General features: G+C 40.6%; 1 protein-coding gene across 1 annotated transcript in view; it reads right to left on the bottom strand.

Moving 5' to 3' along the window:
- PLCH1 (phospholipase C eta 1) overlaps nucleotides 1–22,755 on the bottom strand; it is a 131,094-nt gene that overhangs the window by 55,255 nt on the left and 53,084 nt on the right. The window contains exon 3 of the mRNA XM_087818366.1: nucleotides 1,747–1,893. Within this exon, the coding sequence (XP_087674492.1) occupies nucleotides 1,747–1,893 (147 nt within the window). The remainder of the gene's footprint in view (nucleotides 1–1,746; nucleotides 1,894–22,755) is intronic.

Raw genomic sequence — 22,755 nt, 5'->3', positions numbered from 1 at the left:
TATGCCCAGTAGGGCACGATGACTGGTAGAAATGTCAAAGATGTCAAATTTAGAGTTCACATATTTATGCAGGGAAAACATACAAAGACCTAGTTCCGACTTTTGGTGTTTTAAATGTGCATCAGAAGATATAAAATTAAAAGGGAAAAAAAATAGTGGTAAACAAATAGCACAGTTAAAAGTGATTGGCATTTATAGTGAGAATGTTATTATGGGGAAGGTAGAGCAAAGCTTAGAGAGGTGGAAAGGAACAAGGTGGCATCCCAGGGAACAAGGCATAAAGATACCAAACTTAAGACCCAAACCAGGGATGCTGAACAGGCTATTTATGCTGGACTGCAAAGCTCAAGAGGGCAAGGGCAGGAGATAAAGCTGGAAGGGCAGTTAGAGGCCAGATTATGGAAAGTCTAGAATAATAGATTAGCACTATTTGGATCAGAGAAGCACTGCAGGGAATATTACTTTAAAACTGTATTTTTTTATTTGCTTCCTTATTTTTAAGCAAAAATCAGGAGACTAGCATATCCTATTGATTGCCCACATATGCCATCCATGTCTCCCCTCTGCCTTAATGGCAGAGTCCTGATTTTTCTTCTGATATCAACTCATTCCTTACATGACTCAGGAAAATAAGCCTGTGCCCAGCCCCAGGGCAGATTTCTGGTGGGTGTGCCCATTCATATTTCTTATGATTGATTTAGATGTGGGATGCAACCCAGCTCTAACCAAGGAGACTTGGGGAGTATGCCTTGAGTGGAAGGTCTAGAAAGAGGTTCTTCTCTTCTAAAAAGGAAGCCCCAGAAGAGAAGGTCCCTTTCTGCCTCTTCACCATTATATCAGAACGTGAGGCCCAGAAGACCTGGAGCCATGGTGCTGCTGCTTTGATGGCAAAGCCAAGGCACAAGGGTCAGAGCCGAGAGCACCTAGGAAAACAGAACTAGAGACTCAATGGCCCCATTGAGTCGGGCCTGCCAATCTCTGAGCTTCTTGTTATGTGAGATAATAAATTTGTCTGTCATGTAAGCCTAATTTGGCCAAGGTCTTCTGCTACCTGAAGGGGAAAGCATATTAACTGATCAAAGCAGAAGAAACTAGCAAATGGAGATTGGTTAGGAGACTTCACAATTGGCCACCAGAAAGGTGATGAGACCCTGGACAAGTTGTTCTGGCAAAGGCAGGATGGAAGGGGCAGGTGAGAGGGACATTACAGGAGACTCCACCTGGACTTGGTGCTGAGTGTAGAAGGTATGAGAGACAGGTCTTAACAGGTCTTAACTAGTAGTCAGATCAAAGCTATTTTACTTGATTTCATTAAAACAATTTTGTTAACTCATTAATCAGTCAACTGTGCTCAGAAAATTTCAAAACACTTTAACACCCATTGGATTTATGATATTTCTAAACTTTCATAGGAAAAGAAAAGACCTCAGGCTATAAAACCTCATATCCCAAATGAATATCCCAAGTGAATATTTCTATATCATGTCTCCAACACAGGGGAAATATTAACATTTACAGCACTCATGAACAACAACAACAAAAACTTTCATGGATTTAAATTCCCCAAAGAATTAAAAAAGCAAAATTGGTCATTATTTATTCTGTCTCTCCACATCCTTGAACAGCTGACCCCAAAACTTGCAAAAATATGGATGTTCCACAGATCTGAAGCTTCCACAGAGCCCACCTGATGTAACCCATGGGTTACTGTGTCAGGCCATGCAGAGAATTCAAGGTTGACCTTACTTTTTGCCTTCTCGCTTTTCCTGGAGGGTCTCCATCGGAGGCGGGTCCGATGCTCATCCAGGTAAAAGAGCCGGACAAGCCCTTTGGTCCCACGCTTCAGTTTGATCATCTGTGTCCCGGACTGCATTACACTCATGCATCTTTCAACTGCAAGAGATTAGGTCACAGTCAGCTCTCACACAATGCACGTGCATACTGGTGTTCAGAAACCTCACTGTTAAATAACACCTCTGATTCACCCCTAAGGACACCCAGGGCCAGAAGACAAATTTGCTGTAGGTTCTCTGGAAAGAGCTGTTAAGGAACTGATTCATCAGGCTTAGGCCAGGAAAAAGCCTTACCTACTGAAATAAAATTCTACTTCCAGGGCAACAATGCATTACTGTTCCACACAGCCATCTTTTGATCTATCAGGCAACAAATGGTTTTATGGTATGAGACTGATGATCATTTGATATTTGGGTTTATGTTCATAACGCAAGATCTCAGACTTTGTGTTAGATCTTGTGAGTTCTTACACAGCCAGCTGTAAAAGCATCTTATGATAATGATTTAAAGGGCAATCAACAGAAACATAATTGGCAAAATGTTTCAACAATTGTTGAAGCTGGATGATGGCTATATATGGGTTCATATTATATTTGTGCATGTTTGCAAATAACTAAATATCATTTGTAAATGTAATTTTTAAAACTCAAGTTTTCACAATTTAATATAAAACTTTTTAACTTCCCAGCATCAATCCTCTCCTCCTTTTCCTGCCAAAAGCATTCTGGTTATTCTATTGAGTCATTCATTTTTCCCTCCATTTTCAGTCATGTGGGTTGTTTAAAATTGATCTACCCTTCAGCTCTAGGGTATCTCATCACTGTGGTTACAGTAATTGGTTCAGAAATGGGCATGTGATTAAATCTAAGCCGAGATAAAATGTGATATTCACTAGGACTCCTGGAAAAAGGGGTTTTAACCCCTCAGTACCTAAATTTGGCAGCCCAAAGCTTCCAGCTGCCACCTGGGATTCATGAAAAGTAAGTCTGCTTGAAATGAAACCAAAAGCAGAGCTGAAAAATTGGAAGGGAGAAAAAGTCTAGGTCCTGCAGTTTGAGCCCTGCATCAAGCCCCTCATGGTACAAGAGATATAACCCTGAACTGTTTAGTTTCTGCTCAAATGACTTCAATTTGAATCTTCTGGTACTTGCAACATAGAGAGTTTTAATCAATACACTCAATAATACTTCTATCTGAGCTTAAGCAGGCTAATTAACCTGTCAAGTTCTGATTCTACATGTAGGATTTTATGAGGCTGAAACTGAATGTTGATAACTTCCAGAGATAAAATCTATTGATAGCTCCACTAAAAATAATGCCCCTGTTGAACTAAAAGGAAGGCTTATCCTAAAATAAGGGGCCTGGAGTATAATAGAAGGAAATAAGGATCTAGACATAAAAGATGTGTCGCTGGATTAAACTGCTAAGATTTTCCACCTAGAGGAATAACTTGGTGATTGAATTCTGGTAATATCCAAATTACTTCTTGTCCAAGTAAAAACTATCATCTAATTCTCTCTGCTTTGAGATGAACCTTGTTGGAAGAAGCTATCTATTGGTGTTGCCCGTTTCCCCATCACTGGTAACTGGAGCAGAGCACTGAGTAAAAACAGAACTGAGCCATTTCAATGGCCAAGACTTAAGAGATGCTCCTGGTTGGCCAACCCAGGATGCCACAGTTGTCAGAGGTAGTCTTCCTGAGGCTGACAAATTATTCCATTTTCCCCTTGATTCTGCGACTTATGCAATACTTTTCCAAATGCTCTTTTATTATGTCAGCCAGAAACAGCTTTACTTCGTCAACAAATGCACAGACACAAATATAACCCTTAGAGCCCTGGAACCTTCTGGCTCTGAGGATCTACAAACAGTATGCTGTTAGAAACAGATCAAAGAAACACCACAGTAAGTAAACTTCAACAATATTAGATTTCATCTTTGTTGGCTAAGTATCTTGTCTTTACTAGGAAAGATAAGTTGACCCAAAAGCTTAACACTGCATGTGCAGGGTACTCATTAAAGGTAACTTCAACATAACCAACATTCACTATTTCCTCCATGAAGAGCCTTTCCTTCCCCCGCCAAAATCAAGGAGAACGACCTAAAGTTAAGTATGGTTTTAGGAACTGATATTACAAGGGAGGTGAAGTGTAGTTTGCTCTTACTCATCTTATCTGACATATCAAATATCCAAGTAATAAAAATACTGCTTCTTAAAATGTTTACTTTGAAGTGCAGAACAAAACTTGAGATTTAGTTTCACACACATTAGTAAATTTACCCACCACTGAGCACCATTCATTTAGGTAATGAGAGCCATGGGTTTGAATTCTTGACAGTCACATTGACCATCTTATTCCAGTAATTAGAGGGAGAACAGAAGAGAGTATGTCAGCATATCAAGATAAAATCATCAAGCCAAACTGACCAAGCCAAAACACCCAGAAAACTCTATTAGAACTTTAATAAACAGATATTCACAGAGCAACTCTGTTCCAGGCACAGGGCTATGTAATGAGGTAAGCAGAGTACAAAGAGACTTTGTCTTCACCTTAAAGAGGTTGAGTTTTAAGACCACAACATTTAAAGAGATAATAAACCAGAGTAAAAACGTTGAATTAACTGTACATCACAGATCTATAAAGCCGTCCACACATCTAACAGTGTCCCCTGCTTTTCCTTTCCTTCCCACAGTCCCATTTCTTTTCCCAGAAATGGAATTGCTATGTCTATAATATCTCAACAATTTAACAGGAAAAGTACAGTGATATAAAAGTATAATTAGTTACTTGAGTTAATAAATACCACCTACCACTTAGCAAACATCATCCAGAGAAACCAAACATTTTAGAAAATGGGATCCAATCCCTGAGAGAGTGTGTTTACACAATATATTCCATATTCACTAGTTTCGCATTTATCACACTGACTCAGCCATGGGCTAAGACTCCAGCACCATCTGTTGCAGTGGACAAGCATGCATGATCACAATCTACCTGCAGAGTTAGGCTTTGAAGCAATCTTCTGCTTCAATTGCGTATGTAGCTGCTTTACACTTTCTCCACGGTGCTCCCCCATCACAGAGAAAAGCCTTTGGGATAGAGTCAACTTGAAAAATCAGTGGAGTCCTGAGAGTCACCTAGCCCACTTCTCTCTTCCTCAATCAGTCCATTGAGCTGTCAAGCTAACCAGAGAAAGAACACCCTCGAATCACCCCAGTAGGCAATGAACACCAATGTTGGAGACAAGATATTCTTCCAGTGTCCTCTAAATCACTTAAGTGTCAGCATAAGCCAATTTCTTCATGTTCTGCCTGGAGTAGAGGAGTTTAACTGTAGTTACTACCCCCCATAAGAGTCATCCTTCAGCCATTCCGGATCGGTCAACAACAGGGTGAGAAATAAGGGAACAAAGAGAGAGTTCTGGAAGCAGGTAAACAAGGACGGTGCCAGTGGCTAGAACGGCATAACCTCAGCACACACGTTCCCGGGGCTGGAAAGTGGCTGGGGAGAGTCTGCAAACGAGGGTTACAGACTCGGGCAGCCATCAACATGTGCACAATCCCTTTGAGCCTACATCATCCCCTCTTAATATTTTTAGGAAAGGCGTTAGGTGAACACAAGGCAGCAACATTCCAGAATATTAAGGCAGAAATGCCCATCACCCTATCATACGACACCCATACTGTCTTTATCTATCATGGTCCAGATCTCAGTGCGTACACAAATTTGACATCCTGGTTGCAATCATGATATTTAGGCCATTTGGCCCTCTGCTTGATTTCATTTGTATTATAAACAGCTTTCCATGTTTCTACACAGTCTTAATAATTATCATTTTAATGGCTGCCTCATAGCATAGCATAAATATTTAAAGAGCAGAACAGATGAGTAGAGAACTACATTCTAACTTTATTACATAATTAGAGTTTTAAAACTCTTCACAGAATCTCATCTGTAAAATGAAAGGGGTAACAAAGTTGTCTGTAAAGTCCCTTAGAATTTAACTCTTTAACAGGATTAAATCAACCATTTCCGCTCAATCAATTTAAAATAATTTCCTGAGGGGTTATCAGTTCAGTAAACCCTCAGGCAGAAAATGTCTTAAAAAAAAGAAACCCACACACTGGTGATATGAAGTATCCTAATACGAAGTATGTTTCCTTTGGGGGGATTCCCAACATTTCCAATGCGTATAGATGACAAATAATAGGTTAAATTCTTTCAGGCATGTTTGAAGCAGAGATAGTCACAGTCTGTTAGGAAAGTCAAAAGTGTCACCTGATGCTGATTTTTATAACAGCTTTGTGGTATAATGTATATACATTAAAATTCTCCTGTTTTAAATGTACAGTTCAATAGTTTTAGTGTATTTAGAGTTGTGTGATGAGCTCATTTTAGAATATTTCCATCACCCTAGCACTATTCTTTAAACAGCCAATCAACAAAATCACCTCCAATAGTAGTAATAGGCACACCTGGTACTCTGCTCTACGGTCACCTGGAGGCTGGGTCACAGTATAGGGTGACGACCATGCCTGTGTCAAGGCCATGCTAGAATGTCACTTGCACTCTTTCATGAACACATCTATTTTGGGATACTCATCACCAAACTGTGCATTAGCAGGCAAAACAAAAGTCCACAAACTCTGCAAGACAATCTTTTCAACAGTCCATGAAAAAAATGTGAATTGATTTCTTGCCAGCTTCCACGGATCAGAGTAAATCTGAGTGACTGAAAGCGATCAGCTTCTGAAAACAATTTCATTTCTATGTGGAAAAAGTGCCAAATGGTGCAGGTAATGTTTCTCGCAAAGGAAGAAAAGGGAGAGTTCCTAAAATCACCAGAGGAGAGGTAAAGGGCATGTTTAATTCTCAGCACAGACCAAGAGCATATCCTGGACCTGGTACAAATGACACCTTGTGGACAGGCAGTGCAGCTGGCGGGTCAGTCCACCGGGTCAGGACAGAAAGACGGGCAGCAAAAGACAGTACTGGTTATTCCTTCAGCCGAAAAGTGCATTTTCCTCCAAGTTCTGAGTCCACACAACAGCTGACCTAGCTTCCATAAATATTATTTTATCTTCCAGGAAGACACAATTCCAATTCTTCCAAAAGCCTTTTAGAATAACTTTAAAGAAAAACAAAAACAAAAAAAAACCTGATTCACATCTGGATATTGTACTATGACATGAATGTTTTAAATGGTATTTACATAAAATATAACTGCTCTTCGCAGGGAAGGGCTTCACTTGAAAAGCTCTCCCTTACCAGTAGTCGGGCTATAGAGTCAAATAATACCAGCTTATGAATAAATGTGCTTATAGACAACCAGGGAAAGCTCCACTTATTAAGTCATGATTCTTGCCAGTGAAGAGCAAACAATGTGGAGTTCACTGGTTTTTATTCCATTGCTTAAATCATTCCTGTGGCGAAGATAAGATTATTTGAAAGGCTTTAGAAACTAATTGGCTAGCAGTAACATTTTGGCACTTGTTTGCAAGCCTACAGGCACATAGTCAATACGTTTATAAAGTGGATAAATACATTTGGGGGACTTTAGGTCAAAGAAAGAGTGAAAGAAATTAATCAGTAATTTTTTTTAAATATATCTTTATTGATTTCAGAGAGAGGAAAGGAGAGGGGGAGAGAGAGAGAAACATCAATGATGAGAGAGTTATTGATCGGCTGCCTCCTGCACGCCCCCGACTGGGGATGGAGCCCTCAGCCCGGGCATGTGCCCTGACCGGGAACCAAACCGCGATCTCCTGGATCCAAGGTCGATTTCCTGGATCCTGGGCCTAGGTCGACGCTCAACCGCTGAGCACGCCTGGCCGGGCAATCAGTAATTTTTTAAATGTCAGAATATTTTTTCTATTTTACTAAAGCCTTACATAACACTTTCATTTTTTAATGAGACTTATATTCAACAATTGTTTCTATACCATAATTGTTAGCTCTAGGAAACAAATGAAATACAAATAAGAATTCTTAACAATATAGTTTTGTTGGTTTTATTTAATGTTATCCCATTGGGGATGGGGATATGAATTAGTTTTAAATTTTAAATTTAGTTTCATCTAATATGTAAAGAGTTTGCTACTTCAATATAAGATCGGAAATGACAGTGTCATCACCATTCCACAACATGGTTTGCTACCTTTAAAAAAGCATTTAAAACAAAACAAACCAAAAACAGACTCAGAAACAGAGACAAAACTGATGGTGCTAGAGGAAAGAAGGGTGGTGGGGGATAAGTGGAAAAGATAAAGGGAAGGAAGAGGTGCAAACTTCCAGTTACAAAATAAGCCACAGGCATGTAGTGTACAGCACAGGGAATATAATCAATATATTATAATAATTTTACACAGTGACAGATGGTTATTAGGCTTGCAATGATTACATCATAAGGTATATAAACATCAAATCACTGTTATACACCTGAAACAAATAACATTATATCTAAACTATATCTTAATAAAAAATTTTAAAAAATAAAATTTGCCTGCCCGGCGTGGCTCAGCAGTTGAGCATTGACCTAGGATCCAGGAGACCGCAGTTCGATTCCAGGTCAGGGCCCATGCCCAGGTTGTGGGCTCGATCTCCAGCAGGGGGCATGCAGGAGTCAGCCAATCAATGACTCTCATCAATGATGTTTTTCTCTCTCTCTCTCCCCCTCTCCCTTCCTCTCTGAAATCAATAAAGATATATTTTTAAAAATTAAAAATAAAATTTAAAAACAAAATAAAATTTATATATGTGCTACACACATACACACACACACACATACATGTTTTTTTAAGGCCACAGACCCTGTTTCATCATTTGTTCAGTGATATGACATTGGACTAGATATTTGGGGCAAAATTCCCAAGCCACAATAAACAATGGCCTTTATTTACACAGTACATTGCCATCTAACAAGTTATTTCATAGCTCTCCACCCTGGCTGTACATTAGAATCAACTGAGGACCTTCTTAAAAGTGCTGATCACAAAGCCCCCCAGAGAGCAATGAAATCAACATCTGCTGGGGTGGGGCTGCTCTGGGCATCTGTTTTACTGGCTTCCCCTTCGCAGGGAAGCCTACTGTATATCCAGAGTTAAGATTATTGACATATATGTGGCTTATTCCTCTTAAGATCGCTGAAGTTAGGAGAATAATTCATTGCCTCTCATTGTAGAGCAGGTGAGCAAAGAACTTGGCTGGGGTCATACAGCTAGTACACGGCAAAGGCAGGTTTGAAACTGGGTGCCCTGAATCCCAGGGCAATTCTCTCCATTTCACCAAGTGGAATGTCTGCCTTCAGGTCCCGCCTAGGCCAGTAACTGGCTGATCGCAGGTAAGTCCTTTAAACAGCCTTGAGGTCAATTTTCTGATCTATAAAAATAAAGAATCCGGTTCGCTGGTTCCTAAGACCTTTTCCCTTAGATTGTCAAATTAAAAAAACAAAAAATGACAACAGCCAGCACATCAGTAGCCATCCAGTGTGAATGAATCAAAATTATATCTATTTTTTTGTCAGATTAGCAAAAAATATATTTTTTGGTGTGCCACAAAGTTTCAGTAATTAGTTTATGTGTGCCATGGGATGAAAAAGGTTGAAAATCCCTGCTCTATAGGATACCTACACACTGTGCTACACACACAAATGTAAAATAAGCATTTGTTGGGGTAATTATTGTCTCATTCATTTCTTAAAGTTGCTGTGCACACTTTCCGCCTACCTCCTGAGTTTAATTGCATTTTAAAAGTGAATGCCTACTCTGTATGCCAACAAATTCATATGTCCCCAGCAGTTCCCCTTTCTTACACTCCAACCCCTTTTTCCTTCACCAACTATTGTTTTATGGAGTTGATAATTTTTTATAAGAAAAGAAAATTACAGAGATAGAGAAAAAAAAAAGTCAAGAAAGCCTGATTTCATGTAAACTGTCTTAATTTAGTCCATGCAGGTTTCACCTCTGCGTGCCTTTTAAAGTTGTACCTCTAAGAGTCAAATAACAGAAAATGGAGGGAGAAATCACATTTTCTCTAGAAAACAAAGCGCTGCTCCGCCCAGGAGCCTCCGATGCTCTTGGACTATGGGACTCCCAGGGCCGAGGATTTCAGAGACCACCTGCCACGGCGAAGCAGGTCTGCACCTGTCAGCCACCGCTGGTTGGAAATCAAGTCCTATGGCACTTAAAAAGCAGGTACCTTCTTTCTGTGGCAGGTGTTTTTGTGGAAAAAAGAATCCATGCTAAAAAACAAAAACACGTGGTAAGAAAAAGGCCTGGGAGAATCCCCTCAGGTTTATTTTTCAAAAATCATCTGTCCTCACTCAAACCCTAGTCCTAACATCATCAGCTGCCCTTTTTAAAAAATGTAATACCACATAAACATCACTAAGTAACCAAGTATTCATCACAGTTTATTTGTGGCATTTTGATCGGAGTTGCTACCCCAAACCACTGCAGTAGAGATCTTAAAATCATTTTTTTAAAGAAAAAGCCTAAAAATGGGAGAAAGATAAAATACTGAAAATTTCCTTTAAGCCAAGTTTGCATATATAATCAGAGCAGATGTGCTATAAATTTTTCTAAATAGTCAATCCCAGAGGAAAGGCCAACACTGAACCATAATTACCCGGAGACAAGATTTCTTGAGTCTCCCTGCACTGAGAAATAAGTAGGCTACCCACTCACATGCACATCAACAGACATTCACGCACTTCAGCAGTACAGGCTGGCCACCAAGCACGAATAAACAAGGCTCAGACATGTACATGATTCCCCTACAGTTGGCGGGGTATTTCAAGTAAGTCTTTGGAAGCATTCAAAAATTGACAAGGGACAGAAAAAATGTCATGGACAGCAGGAGTGTCAGGGATGGATCAAGAGAGAGTAGAGAACATTAAACACAACAGTGGCAGGGGCAGAAGGGGCAACTGGAAGGAAAAGTTTTGATGGTGAAAAGATTCAGCAAGAAAGACCCAAAGATAAGAAAGGGTTGTAGCCCAGGAAAGAAGTAGGAGGGAGGAAGGAAAGGTGACAAACACCTGACAGCCATCTTAACATCAGAAACACAGGACACTGGGAGAGTCATACGTGACACTGATAGGCCGGTGAAATGCAGGAATGCAGTCCCAGAGAAGCCCTGAGGCAGCGGGTGAGTCAACGCTCCGGGTCTGCTCAGCCTTCCCAGGACGCCTGCTCTCCCCGCCCTGGGCCCAACATTCAGTACAGGAACGGACTACACACAGGCCCCCATTTCATCTGCCTGTTCCTTTAACCTGTATGCAGAGCACAGCATCCAAAAACCTGGGCTAGGCTCAGAGGAAGGAGGAGTGACACCTGGTGAAAGAAACATCAACAAGAAGACAAGCAGATGACACCATCTTACTGGCAGAAAGTGGCAATGACTTAACTTCTGGATAAAAGTGGCCGAAAAAGTGCAGAAGCAGGACTGCATCTGAACATCAAGAAGACAAGAATCATGACTACAGAAGAAATATACAACTTTAACACAGACAGTGAAGACTGAAATTGTTAGAGATTTTGCTTACCTTGGTTCATTCATCAATTTAAATAGAGCCTGCAGCCAAAACTCGAGAGAAGGCTGAGACCCAGAAGGGCAGCAATGGAAGGATTAGGGAAGATCACCAAGAGCAGGATGTGTCACTAGAGACCAAGGCTAAGATCATCCACACCCTCGTACTCTCAATTACCGTGTACAAATGTGAAAGCTGGACCGTGAAGAAGTGTAATAGGGAAAAAAATGATGCATTTGAAATATGGTGCTGGAGAAGCGCTCTACAGATACCCTGCACTGCCAGAAAGAGGAACTAGCAGGTCCTAGAGCAAATTAAGCCTGAAGCATTGCTGGAGGTAAAAATGACGAAACTGAAGCTGTCCTACTTCGGGCATGTCCTGAGACGGAAGGGTTCTACAGAAAAGGCAATAATGCGGGGGAAATAGAAGGCAGCAAGAAAAGTGGAAGACCAGATCCTCGATGGATTGATTCCATAGAAGCCATAGGCATGAGTCTACAGGAGCTGAGCAGGGCTGCTGAGGACAGGGCACTGTAGACGTCATTCACTCATAGGGTGACCAGGAGTAGGAGCCCACTCAAAGGCTTGTAATACACACAGACCCTCGTCCCACAAGGCTGCTTTCCTAAAGATTGTTCACAGGACAATTATGTTGCAGTTTGCGTGCTATTTTAAGTTTTTCCAACTGGCCCAGCCGGGCATGGCTCAGCGCTTGAGCATCGACCTAGGATCCAGGCGATCGGGGTTCGATTCCCGGTCAGGGCACATGCCCAGGTTGTGGGCTCGATCCCCAGGCAGGGGCGTGCAGGAGGCAGTCAACCAATGCCTCTCTCATCATCGATGTTTCTTCCTCTCTCCCTTCCTCTCTCTGAAATCAATAAAGATATATATTTAAAAATAAATAAATAAATAAAAATAAATAAATTTTTGCAACTGATTCAGCGCTCTAATTGTCAGTAAGTAATCAGAAATTCCTTTCCTCTAGCAGAACAAGGGCAATTCCATCATCAGAGTTTACCCCACAATCCCAATCTGAAAGACTAAAAAGCACCAACTAGGCCTACAGCTTCTCGCAGTCTTGGAAAACATTTGCAGCACTGTGAGAGCAGCGTGATTCTAACAATAGAAGCAGCTTTCAGTGAGTAACGGAAAAGCATCTGTCGGCATTCAGGAAACAATTACCACCATTGGCCATTTAATGAGTCCATCCTAGGTGAACAGAGACCAGAAGGATTCTGTTTTGTTAAGTACCTTTATCTCAGCAACAGAAAAATAAACAGGGTTCATTTAACTAAAATCACATTTCCAACCAATGTACGGTTCCTTCTGTTCTTGAAAGGTAGGGATCCAAGGTGAAGCCGCTCTGGCCAGCTTGACTCATCTAAAGCAGTTTTCAGTTTCACAGTGACCATCAGGTCGGCCAGATGGGGGATGTAGCTTGAGAGGGCAGGCCTTCTCAGCAAATGATAATTACTGTGTTGGAAAAGAGCTGTTCTCAGTGGCAGAAATATCCCAGCTCCCAAAAAGCCCAGTAAACCAGTTGATCTGCAGGCATAAAGTGCCCTATTCCAACCCACCTTAGCACACACTACTGCCTATATCTGCACTTCAACAAAAAGTCACGTCACCTCTAAATCACTTACATGCTTTAATACAGAATTTGAAACTATTCAGGGCAACCGGATCAAGTATCTACTACCTTCTAGAGCCATCATCATATCCATGAACAAATCAGCTGAAAGCAGTGTATTGTTGGGGATTAAATATTTCCCAACCCAAAATGCAGTTTTTAAAATACAGCTTTCTGCCTTTCTCTTCTGTATTCTGAGACGACTGGGCCTAAGACAATTAACTGTGTCCTATAAAGCTATGCCCGTGTAGGCACTTTAAAATGCTCAATCACAAAAGATTTTTAAGGGCCCTGTGTAAAGGAAGATCTTACAAACAAAAAATCCTGGTGTAGTTTATTTTCAATGAAAAGAAAAAAGAGAAAGAAAAAGGAAAGGAAAGAAGAGAAAAAAAGAACAGAAAAGGCTCTCTTAAAATTTTATCTGACTTACGGGAGTCTTTTCCGAGTGAACTAAAGAGGAACTCTTCCTGTGGTCTCTAATATTAATGTTATGAATACTCATGGCAATCACACTAGGGAAGTAATTTCCATTTGAATTTTTGATATTAATAAAAACCTCATTTCCAACTTGCCAGATTCCTAGCCTGACCTCTTTGTCCTACCCACTTAGACACACAATTAACTGCTAACTTTGCCAGTGACCACAACAGGCTACCACAAAGTATTTCCAGACTCAGCATTCCCTTCTCCTTGAGTGTAAAGAGCTCCTAAGGATCTCCCTCTGTACATGGTCAGTTCTACTGATGGGGGTGGGGTGAGGGAGAAGGGCAGGAGACCAGGAAGAGCATGAAGAGGGTCCCCCTTGAGGACAGAGAGCCTCTGGTCTATAGCTCCTCTGGTGAGGACACCAAGGGTTGCCTACTATTCAGATGCCCACCTTCTCAAATACGTCAGAGTCCAAAAACATCAATGCCCCAAGAGGCCACATATATTAAATCTCGTAATCTTATCCTAGTCATTGCCTGTCTCTCCCGCTAGAATGTGTATTCCACGAGGTTAAGAATTTTTAATCTGTTTTTATTACTGCTCTATCCCCTCACATCTGCCAGGAAACACCGTGCATACAGTTGATGGGTAAATCAAAGGACAAATTATAACAGAAGACTTCACGCTGATGCATTCCCGACTCCACTTTTTCTTTTTTAAGTGAAGGTAAACATACATTTAGGGGGTTATGGGCTCTAATCCATGTCTTCTCCAAATTCCTTTGCATTGTTCTAACAGTATCAAAAACCAACCCTAGCAGGCCTGTAACTCTACTGATAATCACCCTAGGGTGGCAGGAAAACTTGCATTGCAGTGTCAAATTAATTTAACTGTTAAAAAATTTCACGTATCCTTCTGAAACGATTAATCTACTTCCTTGGAATCTAAACAGCTCAAGGAAAATAGAATATTCATGACCAAAAGAGGGATGTATAGTAAACCAAAGAGACTGGCTATTGTCCCTCCAACGAAGAAACTGCGTGCAGTGCCAGCACGGGGCGCCTGCGCTGTGAAAGGAAAATCACAGCGCTCCCCGCGCCACCGACTGATGGCCGGCCAGTGAGGAATGGGGACTGTCCGGGTTGCACCGACCGAGGTAGGCCTTTTTCCTGAATCACAAGGCCAGGAAAGCATCGCCCTTCTTTCCCATGGGCTCACAGCGGTGAGAGGGGCTGAACCTGGGGGGCAGCAGGTCCCCAAGACAAACGGGGCAGTAGGGCATCGCTGAGCACTTGCAGGGAAGTCAGGGCTCAGTGAAGACTGAAAGGGTCCACCCTGTAATGGGAGGCCAGTGGCAGGGCTGAGGTGTGGCTCTGGGCTCCGGGACAGAGGCTGAACAAAACTGCTTTCAGTGGCTTTCAGAACCGCGGCTTCAGGACGCAGGGCCCAGGAGGTATGCGAAAGTAGACTGAGCTTCTCTCCCCAAAACAGAACCATGCCTCATGCAAGAAAAACGAAAAAAGATCACAGAATGGAAGGAAGGTGGGAGCACGAGAGGTGCTCCCGGACCAACTATGTCTGTAACGTATCTCTTTAAAGACAGAGTTGGAGTGTTGGCTACCTGGCCAATTCTAACACTATTCTCTGTACTTGTCTATACAGCAGAAATATTCCATCTGGAGAGAGTATAGTTCAATGGTAAGAGCATGGACTATGGGAGCTGGAGACCTCAGGCAAGTTATTAACTTCTCTAGGCTCACTTCCTTCATCTGTAAATACATGATAATAGTATCTGCTTCATTCAGGATTAAGTGAATTAACGTAAGAAACGTGCTGACAGTGCCTGACACACAATAATGTCAGTATCTTAAAATGCCACTGGCTTAATATTTAAAAATTAAGATTTCCCAGCTCTACTGGCAGCTACACTCACATGGCCCCATTTGGACTCCCTCTCCTTTTTCCTTCCCACCCACTTCTCAAGCACACAAACTCCCAAAATGCTTAGTAATAGTTCTTTTTACTCCACTAGGTATTTCTCAACCCTACAGCTTCTATCTTCCTCCATCTAGGTATTTCAGTAAACTTGAAAGCCTGGGAGCAGAGTGCCCAGTGGGAAAACAAGAATGTTCAACCCTTCAGTCAGAGCTTCCAGCAGTTATTGATAATCCAAATCCCGCAGCCTGCTTTGAGAGTATTACGTGTATTAAGCACTTTCCTTCAACACTCAAAACAAGATTCAGACTTGATTTTAACCTATTCCACCCCAAAGGTGAGAGATGCCCTATGTCTCAAACAAAAACAGTTTTTATGGCTGCAGTACACCTTTTTTTGTTTTTTTAACTTGTGCTGCTGCTTTAAATGCTTGGCTTGCAAAGCAAATTCTACAGAGGCCCATGTATTCCTTGCCTGCAAGTCTAGGAGGTGCCACCTGATGAAAGCTATGCCTTGGGGCCAAACACTACATGGGAAATTGATTTTTAAACATCTAACCAATTATTGCTTTTCCTTAAAAACTGAACTCATTAAGATATATGCATTGAACTACTCCTAAATTGCTAACTGTTTAGATGCTTTGGACTGCAAGTAAGAAAAAGACCAACTACAAACTGCTTAAATGATAAAGAGGTGTGTTTTTACTCCCCATAAGAAATTTGAAAGGTAGTAACATGGTTAGTTTATTCAGCAGTTCAAGAATTCACCAGAAGTCCAAGTTTCTTCCTAAACTGATAGGTTGCCAGAAGGCTGTAGCAGCTCCAGGCATCACGTCCCAGTGTCATTTCATGTATCTTTTTTCAAAGGAAAAGAAAACTTTCTCAGAAGTGCCCTGATTTCCCTCACATCTCATTGGCCAGAATTGGGTCACGTGTCCCTGCCTACACCAACCATTCAGAGGAAGTGAAATAACCAATCTGATCAAGATTCCCCCTGCACGGCAGACGCTCAGCCTTCCCTGGATAGGACTCACCTGATTGAGGCTCTGTTCTGGGGTGGGGGAAGCTGCTGTAGTTGGGCAACAATATTAATAAGTTTAAATCAAGATAACATTCTGGGAAAGTTTTTAAATAGAAGCTTCTAGGTATGATTTAACTTTTTCAACTTCAACTATATAATTAAATTTGGTGTCTCAAAGTATAATCTCAGGACCCAAGCCAGTTTTCAAACTGGTTAGGGCAGATCCAAAATGAGATAAGTATAGAAACTGAAAAAATTTAGATACTTTTATAACATTTGACAAATTTTGTAGTTAAATCTATTCAAAATTTGGAGCTTGACTTTTTTTTTTACGTCTTGGTTTTTATTATTACTAACTGATTTTTATTGTATTCTACAAAATTATCAGTCCGTGGTAGCCTGAAAATTGGGGGGAAGGGGACCACAGTCATTCACCAGGGATAGATTTCCCTATGCAACTTGTCTAACTTTAGTTTATGTGTTATACATAAAACAGCTCAAATTCTACCTTTAAGTGTCATAACAAATCCAAGCAGCTTTTTCCTTCCAACCTAGTTAAGGTCTAGGAATTTTAGAGGTAAATGTGCAGTCTGAACATTGTAAAATACACTTGAATGTAAAAATTACATTAGAAAATAAAACTAGGACTAATGAGCCTTAGGCCAGAGGTCCATTAACCAGTGGAACTAGTCGGTTCCAAAAGAGACTAGACCTTTAACTTTGGCCAGGCCCTGGACACAACATCATGTAAAAAGGGAGTAAGAGAAAGTTGTGTATGAATTTGACCAGGCCAGCATTATTGGAAAAACGTGTTAGGTCCTGTCCTAACACAAAATGAGAAAAGTCCTTAGGATGAGAAAGATGTCACAGTTATTAAGGACTGGATTCAAAGTTAATATCACTTTTTCCTTCAAACAAGAATAGCACCTACATCCAATTAGCACTTTAGGTCTTCTGCAATGGAAAATATGTTTTGAAAACAGTCTCACATCTTAGCAATATGCATTTTCTCAGACAGAAATCATATTAATGCTTGCCCCTCTCCATAAAGGACAGGGCAGACCTGAAGTTAATATTGAAGATTAGGAGATTATCTTTGCCATAATTAGCATCCATCAACAGCACATTTTCATAACCAAACAAAGAACCTCTCACCTACTTGGGTATGTTTTTTTCAGTGGATTTACAGTAACCTTTCAAATCACCAACTGCAGAGATAACATTCATCTCAAAATATATTCAAATTGGGTCTTTACAGGGCTTTTATGAAATTATTAACATACTATCTTCTCCTGAAAAGCTCCTCTGACATCCCTGAGAGCACCAACCAGGGCACTCACAAAGGAGTCAAGAAGCTTGGCAGTTAGAATTCAAAACTCATTCTTGAATTGAAGCTTGACAGTAAAGATCATTCTGAGCATTAGCCCATCTCTGATGGCATTTGTTAACATTTCACTTTCTTTCTTCTCCTTATTTATTTCCCGTTGGTTATAAGGCACAGCTCTCTTTATTTTAGGTATTCAGTTCTAAGAATGCAAGTTCAATTAAGCTCCCTTCCTCACTTCAAGAGAACGTGGTCTCAGATATTTAACAAGTAGTTCCACCTACAGGTCTCTTTGTGAGAGAGCCTCCTACTGTTCATCCACTATCACTCTAAGAAACACTCCAGGGGGAGAGCCTCTTCAATAGTCCCCTTTATTGAACTTAAAATATGCAATGCTGCACCTCCAACTAGGCACAAGTCCCCCACCACTACTAGTTCCCACAAAAAGTTAAATTGAAGCCTGGCCGAAGAGAGAGACAAAGCTGCATTTCTGTCAGGCTCTCCTCCCTCTACACTGGACGTGCAGAATAGCTGACTCGGCCACCAAAGCTCACCCTCCGTTTCCCGAAGCAGCCAGCTGTTACTTCACTTTGGGCTTAGGTATGATTTTTCTCTATGCACATGAATGTTTATTTGTGAAACCTTGAACTTTGAGCTACCTCCAACTCTAAAAATAATGTAGGCAAATTGTCATGTTTATAATCTTAAAGCCTTCAGCTTCCCAGATTATACCAAATCTATCTCGTTATTTAATTAATGACAGAAGCATGTGGTGCAACACTGCTATTGGAAAATCTCTATTTTCTAGCATGTCTACTCTCCTACGCATAACTGAGTAAAGCTTCTGACTAAATCAAAGGAACCTGTACAAGCCAATGATTAAAGAGTTTGACTGCCTGCCATAATATTAGAACAAGGTCCGAGAAAGAATATTAATGAATAAAGGACCATAACCTGGACAAGCAAGTAAATGCAGCTTAAATATATAACATTATTTCCTCAAAAAAAAACACACAAAACAGTTTAAACTACATATGATTACATTCCACAGATCTGTATGTTATAGCACCTTAAACAACCTAAATATTTAAGAAATATTTGTTAAACAAATGAATGAATAAAAAAATAACACAAAATATCACCTGGTTGAAAAGGCAAATCCTTCATTGCATTAAGCTTCTCATAAAACACACACACACACACACGCATGCATGCAGGTGGTGATTAGTCCTTAGTACCAAAGACAAAAGCCCAAGTCTATTTGAAGATATCTGAGAGTAATGACAGGAGGGGGTATGCAGAGATCATAGGTTGAAAATCTAAGAGTTCCCTGTGTTTTTATCTGGGAGCATATTAAATATTCCCACGCTTAAAAATGGTAGCTTGTTTTCATAGCCAGTATTACCCCACGTGATCATTCCCCAGGCCCAGGGGAGCACTGGAGCATCCATCAGATTCATATTCCCAGGAACTTGTAACAGGGCCTAAGAAACTAGTCTCCATCTCTGTTGATCACTTGCAGGCAAGTGATCTAAACCAGGGAGCTGTGGAGCGATCATTTCTGAGCACACCAAAGCAGAGGAGGGCAGTGTGCCAGGAAAGAGAGGCAGAGGCAGGGAGAGCCGCGGACATCACAGGAATGCACCAAGGAGCCGCTGCTCCTAGCCCCAGTCTCTCGTGAAGCCTGGCCTTCCTTGGTTCCTCGAGATGACACTGTCCAAGATACCTGGGCAATAAAATGGTGGAGTGGAGTAAAAATAAGAACTGGACAGAAAGGATGCAGTAAGAGTTTGGATTTCCTTTGAGGGCTCTGGGAGCCACTAAAAGGTTTTAAGCAGAGAGCGACCCACGATCAGAAATCATCTTCACAAACATGGCTCTGGCTCAGAGTAGAGAATGAGCTGGAATAGAGCAAGGGTGCGATGAAGAGGCTTTGTGGTAATTCAACAGCCCCCGGTCCCAGGGAAGTATCTGCTGCTAATGTGCAACGTTGCCTGCTGGCATAAACAGATGGGCTCTTTGTCTCCAAAAGGGCATGTTTTATGTAAGATCTCTAAACAGTATAGGAAAACTCATTCTTTGGCATGCCAGCACCACAAATTATTAGACTGCTAGTCCAAAACCTCCATGATTATGTAATTAAATCATTAGGACTAGAGATGAAGTCACCAGGGAGCTCCCATTATTTAACAGGGCCCTTGTTTCAGAGCTGCCTCGGGAGAGTATCCCTCCATGGCTCTTTTAGCTTGGTCCTTAAGTCCTACCTGAATGCTGGGGATCCTCTCCTAAACCTCTCAAAGAAAAGCTCGACAAATGAATTCACAAGGTAACTCTTGGTCACAGACACTTTCGCTAATTTCACAAAATCTTCCTAAATCCCTCAAGATTTGGGGCTCTGTGTGCTTCTTCTAAATATAACTGAATATTAAGCTGCCTCAAGAGAGGTAGAGTGCAAGTTAGATTTGAAATGGGGACCATGGCGGTTGTACATTTAGAATGAACTTCACTTTCTACAACTATTCTGTCTCTACTGCAGGTGCAGCTGAGATACATTTTTCAAACGATTTTCAATCTAAAAATAAACCACAAAAACAAATGCCTTTTAGATTTTTTCACTGACCCTGTCATTTATCATTTCTTTAACTTAAAAATCTTGACCATTCTGACCTAGAGGGTATTACACTAAGTGAAATAAGTTAGTCAGAGAAAGACAAATACCATATTATTTCACTTATATGTGGAACCCAAAGAACAATATAAACTAACAAAACAAAAACAGACTCATAGGTACAGAGAACAGACTGATGGCTGCCAGAGGGGGGGAGAGGGGGACTGAGCGAAATAGGTGAAGCGGCGGAAGTACAGATTGGTGGTTACAAAATAATTTTGAGGATGTAAAGTACAGCATAGGAAATATAGTCAATAATTTTGTAACAACTACATGTGGTGCCAGTTGGGTAGTGGAAATATCAGGGAGAACACTTTGTAAAGTATATAACTGTCTAACTACTATGCTGTACACCTGAAATTAATACAAAATAATATTGAATATAAACTATAATTTAAATTTTTTTAATTAAAAAAAAAAAACTTTTAAGATTTCGACTCAGTGTTTCCTATAACCTGTCTTTATAGATCTTTCCTCAGACTTAAATGGTCATAAATGTTATACTGCTTTGTATTTCTACCTGTATAATAAACCCCCAAATTCACTAACTATGCTTGATTCATTTTCTGGTCAAAACTGGGGGAGGGGATCCTCATCACAAGTTTAGAGCAATTGAATCCTGCCAATTAAAAATTCATACAAGCCTCTCAAAAAAAAAAAACCACCCCAAAAACATTCTCTGGCAGAGAAATTTTAAACACTAGGCCAGAAGTTAATTCTGTGCAGATAAGCCAAAAATCTTAATAAAATCGCTAACTCAAAGACTCACCAGCTGCTGAAGGGTGGCATACTAAAAAAGAGGTCAAGTGCAACTGTTCCAGCTACAAGAATAGAAAAGTCATTAATACAATAATAAAAAGAACAGCTAAAATTTATCGAGCACATAATATGTCCTCACAGTACACTATTCACAGGGTTTGGCATGCTTGGAGTACTTTAATAACCCTCTGAGTAGTACTATTATTATACCTATATTACAGCAGAGGCAAAAATAAGCTGTTACTTCCCCAAGGTCACAGAACCAAGAAATGGTGGACTACGATTCCAGCATCTATCCACACTGAACTGCTTCCCAAGGCCCAGATGTGACTTTGGAATTTTTAAAAAAATCACTGCATTCTTTGGCACAATGAAAGCAGAAAGAAAAAAATGTTAACTCAGGGTAAATTGCAGGCTCTTCCGCACTACCTCCACCATCACGTTCATTGAAAGAAATCTAAGGGACTCCATTTGGCAGTAATTTCTAAGCTCTCTACCAACAGCCAATTTTAAAAAGACAAGTGCATAAATAAATGGCATCCTAAGGTTTCTATATTAAAATGACATTCAGTAGAACAGTCCCGTGGCACCCAAAGGTGAAATGCATTTTCCAATTAAGGATTACAGAAACCCCCTTATAGCCAGAAGAGACTATCAGTGTGTTAGAGGGCAGAGCACCAGCAGGTCATAGAGTTCTTTGTGGAACACATCCCAGGCTCTTCAAAGAGTACTCACACACTTATCTCCATCAAACACACCAGTAACAATGACACAGCAGACAACTGGCCAGAATGTCAACAAAGAAATCATCCAAGTATGTCCAGCTATTTGGATTTTCCCATTAATTTTGTTGCTCCTTTTAAAGCAACAAGTGTTCTGTTGCCAATGATCTACATTAAAGTGGAAACAGATTAAAAAATTTTTTTCATGGAATATCCTTCCTTAGCTTCCATTAACCAAATTTTAACTAACTAACCTTAGTTTAGCTCACCAAATTTTATTTTATGGAAATACAGGTTAAGAATCACTGATCTAGTCTGGCCAGTGTGGCTCAATGGTTGAGCATCGACCCATGAACCAGGAGATCACGGTTTAAATCCAGATCAGGGCACATGCCTGGGCTGAGGGCTCGATCCCCAGTAGGGGCCGTGCAGGAGGCAGCCAATCAATGACTCTCTCTCACTGATGTTTCTAACTCTCTCTCTTCCTCTCTCTGAAATCAATAAAACCATATTTTTCAAAAAGAAAAAAAAGAAGACGAACCGACTGAAAATAAAAGCCCTTGTGATTAACAATTTATTCTAATTAACTGCCTGCCTTCCGTGCTAATTAGTAGAGAATTTTGTCTTTTCCCTCCTCTCTTCAAGACATTAAGTTTATGTTTGGGATTTTTAAATAAGCAGAAATTAGAACTAAATGTAGAACTAAGACCAAACATTCCTAATTTGTGGTTCAGGGAGATAAGGGTTATGCAAACAGGTAAAAAAAACTATGACAATTAGCTAATTCAATCACAAAATACAGAGCTGAATGCACATGCACTCTCCATTTTGGATGATGTCAGGCACTTTGATTGGACAAATGGCAGAAAATTCACATAGACAGCTGCTCATACAGGGACTTTACCTAAAGTAATTATATTTCTATGGGCACATAAGAAAAACAAAT

This window comes from Miniopterus natalensis, chromosome 6, assembly GCF_054644295.1.
Source record: "Miniopterus natalensis isolate mMinNat1 chromosome 6, mMinNat1.hap1, whole genome shotgun sequence".
NCBI classification, from domain to species: domain Eukaryota; kingdom Metazoa; phylum Chordata; class Mammalia; order Chiroptera; family Miniopteridae; genus Miniopterus; species Miniopterus natalensis.
Note: the sequence above shows the minus strand (reverse complement) of the source record. Positions and strands in the feature narration are given on the sequence as shown.